The sequence below is a fragment of the Rhincodon typus genome, chromosome 44 (genome assembly GCF_021869965.1).
Source record: "Rhincodon typus isolate 14 chromosome 44, sRhiTyp1.1, whole genome shotgun sequence".
NCBI lineage: Eukaryota > Metazoa > Chordata > Chondrichthyes > Orectolobiformes > Rhincodontidae > Rhincodon > Rhincodon typus.
The window spans coordinates 1,050,893-1,056,974 of NC_063375.1; the positions used below are offsets into that span (position 1 = coordinate 1,050,893).

Genomic DNA, 6,082 nt, shown 5'->3' on the forward strand with positions numbered 1-6,082 from the left:
CCCCCACACAAAACCGCACCCCCCCACAACTTTACAAATTGACCACCTTTAAACGTCCTGTCGTGAAACCTCCATCTTGCATGTCAAAATTGTCCCCCTTTCTCCCCTCTCCAACACAACGCCAGCTTCGACGAAGACAAGATGGCTCCCGACTTCAACGAAAACAGGCCCGGGGAGGGGAAAGTGGACAAACGAAGGCGGAAACCCTTCACCTCTCCCACCCCAACTCTTCAGGGATTTCTCCGAGACCCGGATCCCGTCTCTCTCTCTCTCTCTGTATGTGGGGAGGGGAGGAACGTCACGGACACAGGCCCGAGATAAAAACCACCCAGATGCCAGAGTAGGGTGCAAGTGGAGGGAGGCCTACACTCACCTTGTGTTGGTGTCCGGCCTCGGTGTCCATTCCGTCTCATCTTTGCCCCTTGTCCCTCCAGACATAACCCCCCCCGAGATCTCTCTCCCTCCGCCCACCCCTCATGGACCAACACCGGCACACAGTCCCTCCGATGGGATCCCAATTCCACGCTTAAATTCCCGAAATCAACCCACCACGCCATCTGAAGTCAGTCCAGTTGATCCCCAGCCAACTGCCCAATCAGACAGCTCCCTTCGATGTTAATTGACCAATCAGAGATCACCATTGCCAGTCAAAGGTCAAATAAGGGAGCTGGTGATCCAGGCCATTGTCCAATGAGTAGCCTGGCTGGAGGTGACCAATGGTGTGGCCCGTCAACAGGAAGGGAAACTCAACGCAGCCCAGTGATTGGTGGTGAGAGTGCCCAGCTCTTATTGGCTGTTCCTCTCCCTGTGGGGCCTCAGCCTGGGGAACTGGTCTTGTGCACAGTTCCCGTCTCCCCGTCCCTCGGTCAGACCCACACTCGGAGCGCCGTGCCCAATTGGACCTCAGGAATTATCCATCTTTACCTTGCCATAGTGATATCTAAGAGCGGGGTCTGAGCTTGTCATAGTTCATTTGTGTCTCGTTCTTGTGCAGTCCCTACAGTCGAGCAGCTTGAACTCCCCGGCGTTGGAGGTCCGCGTGATGAGATTCTCGCGTTTCTGCTCCAAGAGTTGCAGGAGGGAGTGCCAGAGGGTGAGGGTCTGAGTATGGACTGGCACACAGTTGGACATGCATGGGCATGCATGCAGAGACACAGACATAGACAATTTCTGGGTCCACTGTTGTTAGTCATTTATATCATCGATTCGGATGAGGATACAGGGGGCGCGGTGAGTAAGTTTGCAGATGGCACCAGGATCGGGGGCGTAGTGGGCAGTGAGGAAGGTTTCTCCAAGATTACACAGGGATCTCGATCCGTTGGGTCAACGGGCCGAGGAGGGGGCAGATGGAGTTTAATTCGGATAAACGCGACGTGTCGCTAAAACAAACAAGGGGCAGGACTTGTACAGTTAAAAGTAGGGCCTTGGGGTGGTGTTGTGGAACAGAGAGACCGAGGGGGAGCTTCAGGGACATAATCCTTTGAAGTTAGCGTCACAGGTAGACAGGGTGGGGAAGGAGGCGTTTGGCACGCTTGCCTTCATCGCTCAGACCCTTTGAGTGTAGGGGCTGGGGACATCACGTCGAGGTTGTACAGGGACGTTGGTGAGGCCTCTTGGTCACTAGGACTTTAAACTCGTGAGTTGGGGGGAAAGGAAAGGGAAAACGACAGGGAGTATGATGGTAAATAATAAGGTAAGCAGCAGGTCAGCATGTGTGCAGGAGGGTTTAAGTTCAAGGCAGACTACGAAAGAAGCAAAAAGGAAGGATAACTCAGGAGATATTATTCGAGATGTTGGAAATCATGAGGGTAAGAAAGCTAGCATAAAGGCACTTTACCTGAATGCTCGTAGCATTCGTAACAAGGTTGATGAGTTCACGGCACAAATCATCGCGAATGAATATGATTTGGTAGCCATTACGGAGACATGGTTACAGGATGGTCACGACTGGGAGTTAAATATCCAAGGGTACCAGACTATTCGGAAGGACAGACGGGAAGGTAAGGGAGGTGGTGTAGCTCTGATATTCAAGGACGCCATCAGGACGGTGCTGAGAGATGACATAGGTTCTATGGAGAATGAGGTTGAATCCATTTGGGTGGAAATTAGAAATTCTAAGAGGGAAAAGTCACTGATAGGCGTAGTCTATAGGCCACCGGATAATAACATCACATTGGGGCGGGCAATAAACAAAGAAATAACTAATGCCTGTAAAAATGGTACGGCAATTATCATGGGGGATTTTAACCGACATGTAGATTGGTCGAACCAGCTCGGTCAGGGTAGCCTTGAGGAGGAGGTCGTTGAGTGTATCCGTGATAGTTTTCTTGAACAGTATGTAATGGAACCGACGCGGGAGCAAGCTATCCTAGGTCTGGTCCTGTGTAATGAGACAGGAATAACTAATGACCTCATAGTTAGGGATCCTCTTGGAAGGAGTGATCACAGTATGGTTGAATTTAGAATACAGATGGAGAGTGTGAAGATAAAATCCAATACCAGGGTCCTGTGCTTGAACAAGGGGAACTACAATAGAATGAGGGAGGACTTGGCTAAAGTAAACTGGAAACAAAGATTTTATGGTGGGACAGTTGACGAGCAGTGGAGGACTTTCAAAGCAATCTTTCAAAGTGCTCAGCAAAAGTATATTCCAATGAAAAGGAAGGACTGTAAGAAAAGGGGTAATCTGCCATGGGTGTCTAAAGAAATAAGGGAGGCTATCAAATTGAAAGGGAAGGCGTACAAAGCGGCCAAAAACTGCATGAAACTAGAAGATTGGGAAAACTTTAAAGGTCAACAGAAAGCCACAAAAAGAGCTATAAGGAAAAGTAAGATAGAACATGAGAAAAAACTAGCACAGAATATAAAGACAGATAGGAAAAGTTTCTATAAATATATAAAACGAAAAAGAGTGGCTAAAGTAAACGTTGGCCCTTTAGAGGATGAGAAGGGGAATTTAGTTATGGGATATGATGAAATGGCCGAGGCATTGAACAGGTATTTTGTATCGGTCTTCACAGTGGAGGACACTAATAACATGCCAGTAATAGACAAAGAGACGAAGGTAGGTGAGGACCTGGAAACAACCATTATTACGGAAGAGGTAGTGTTGGGCAAGCTAATGGAGCTAAGGATTGATAAGTCTCCTGGCCCTGATGGAATGCATCGCAGGGTACTAAAAGAGATGGCGGGAGAAATAGCAGGTGCACTGGCGGTAATTTTCCAAAATTCACTGGACTCTGGGGCAGTCCCAGCAGATTGGAAAACAGCAAACGTGACGCCACTGTTTAAAAAGGGAAGTAGACAAAAGATGGGGAATTATAGACCGGTTAGCTTAACCTCTGTAGTGGGGAAGATGCTTGAGTCTATTATCAAGGAAGAAATAGCAAGGCATCTTGATAGAAATTGTCCCGTTGGGCAGACGCAGCATGGGTACATGAAGGGCAGGTCATGCTTGACAAATCTTTTGGAATTCTATGAAGACATTACGAGCGAGGTGGACAATGGGGACCCAGTGGATATGGTGTACCTAGACTTCCAAAAGGCCTTTGACAAGGTGCTGCACAAGAGGCTACTGCATAAGATAAGGATGCATGGCATTAAGGGTAAAATATTAGCATGGATAGAGGATTGGTTGACTAACAGGAAGCAAAGAGTGGGGATAAACGAGTGCTATTCTAGCTGGCAGTCAGTGACTAGCGGTGTACCTCAGGGATCGGTGTTGGGACCGCAATTATTTACAATTTATATAAATGATTTGGAGCTGGGGACCACGTGTCGGGTGTCAAAGTTTGCAGATGTGGCAGAGCAAAGTGTGCAGAGGACTGTGAAACTTTGCAGAGGAACATAGATACATTGAGTGAGTGGGCAAAGGTCTGGCAGATGGAATACAACGTAAATAAATGTGAAGTCATACATTTTGGTAGGAGTAATAGTAAAAAGGATTATTACTTGAATGGTAAAAAGTTGCAGCATGCTGCTATGCAGAGGGACCTGGGTGTCCTTGTACATGAATCACAGAAGGTAGGTCTGCAGGTACAACAAGTAATTAGGAAGGCAAATGGAATTTTGTCCTTCATTGCTAAAGGGATTGAGATTAAAAGCAGAGAGGTTATGTTGCAGCTGTACAAGGTGCTGGTGAGGCCACACCTGGAGTACTGTGTGCAGTTTTGGTCTCCTTACTTGAGAAAGGATGTACTGGCACTGGAGGGGGTGCAAAGGAGGTTCACTAGGTTGATTCCGGAGTTGAGGGGGTTGGCTTATGAGGAGAGACTGAGTAGATTGGGATTATATTCATTGGAATTCAGAAGATTGAGGGGGGATCTTATAGAAACATATAAAATTATGAAGGGAATAGATAAGATAGAAGTAGAGAGGATGTTTCCACTGGCAGGTGAAGCTAGGACAAGAGGGCATAGCCTCAAGATTAGAGGGAGCAAATTTGGGACTGAACTGAGAAGGAATTTCTTCACCCAGAGGGTTGTTAATCTATGGAATTCCTTGTCCAGTGGAGTAGTTGACGCTACTTCAGTAAATGTTTTTAAAGATAAGGTAGATTTTTTTTGAACAACAAAGGAATTAAGGGATACGGGAGAACGCGGGTAAGTGGATCCGAGTCCACGAAAGGATCAGCCATGATCTTATTGAATGGCGGAGCAGGCTCAAAGGGCCAGACGGCCTACTCCTGCTCCTAGTTCTTATGTTCTCTTCTGGAGCACTGTGCCCAGTTCTGTTATAGGAAGGATATTATTAAACTGGAGAGGGTTCAGGAGGGATTTATCAGGATGTTGCTGGGAATGAAGGGGTTTGAGTTATAAGGAGAGGCTGGGACTATTTTCTCTGGAGCGGGGCGGGGGACGGGTTGTGGGTGAGGGGGGTGACCTTACAGAGGTTTATAAAATCATGAGGGGCATGCATAGGATGAATAGCCAAGGTCTTTTCCCCCCAGGGTGGTGGGAATAACGAAACCAGAAGCACAGGTTTAAGGTGAGAGGGGGGAAACGGTTTAAAAAGGACATGGGGGGGAAATTTTTTGACACAGAGGGTGGTGCGTGTGTGGAATGAGCTTCCAGAGGAAGTAGTGGATGTGGGTACAGTTCCAACGTTTAAAAGACATTTGGATAAGTACATGAATGGGAAAGGTTTGGAGGGAGATGGGGCAGGAGCAGGCAGGCACGGGACGAGGTTAGATGGCGAGACGTGGGGGTCGGGAAGGTCTGGTTGGGCCGAAGGGTCTGTTTCTGCGCTGTGCGCCTCGATTCGAGAAATAATTGAAGTGCTGTTTCCGCTCCTTTCAATCCCCTACACCCCACTCTCTCTGTCTCTTTCCTCCTGCCCCCCGGTGGGTTGATGGGGGGGGTGGTGGGGGGGTGCAGACAAGGTTCAGAAGGAGGCGAGGCGGATATTTAAGGTGGCCCCTGAGGAGGAGACGAGACTGTGGGCGCACAACGAGGACGGTTCGTACGAGAGGCTCAGGAACACTCAGGCAACTCTGAACAGCTTGTGTCTCTGCTCGGGGCAGGTAAGGACCGTCAGACGTTTTTTTGGGGGGGTGGGGTGGAGTTGGAGCTGGGTTTGCGAGGGTCGGAGGGTTTGTGTGCGTGTGTCGGGGAGACCGCGCGATCGGTAATGGTGTCTATCCGTCACAGGCGATCGTCATGGAAACGCGCAGCGACGACGGGACCTGGCCAACTGCACGACTACACACGACGTGAGTACGCTTTCGGGGGGGTGGGGGGGGGAACACAGTCACAGACCCCCGTCCCGTCACCGTGTGGGGGGTAATTATTTGGGCTACAGTGTTATTTTTCCCTGTGAGGGGGCTGATGGTGACCCTGCTCTCTCTTTGCCAGGCGAAACTCGCCAGAAAATCACAGCTGCTACTACCAGGGTCAGCCTGGGATCTGCGGGCTGAGTAACCTCGGGAATACATGCTTCATGAACTCTGCCCTCCAGGTAATGAGCTGAGGGAATCCGCGAGTGCGAGTCTGACCGAGGGACAGGGAGACGGGAACCGCGCGCGGCGCTCCGAGTGTGGGTCTGACCGAGGGATAGGGAGACGGGAACCGCGCATGGCGCTCCG

The 6,082-nt window shown here is 49.5% G+C and overlaps 1 protein-coding gene across 1 annotated transcript in view; it reads left to right on the forward strand.

Annotated features, from left to right (window-relative positions):
• The window catches only part of LOC109926451 (ubiquitin carboxyl-terminal hydrolase 11-like), a 17,064-nt gene that overhangs the window by 3,374 nt on the left and 7,608 nt on the right, over window positions 1-6,082 (forward strand). The window contains 3 exon segments of the mRNA XM_048619935.1: window positions 5,376-5,521; window positions 5,649-5,710; window positions 5,853-5,955. Coding sequence (XP_048475892.1) covers window positions 5,376-5,521; window positions 5,649-5,710; window positions 5,853-5,955 — 311 coding nt within the window.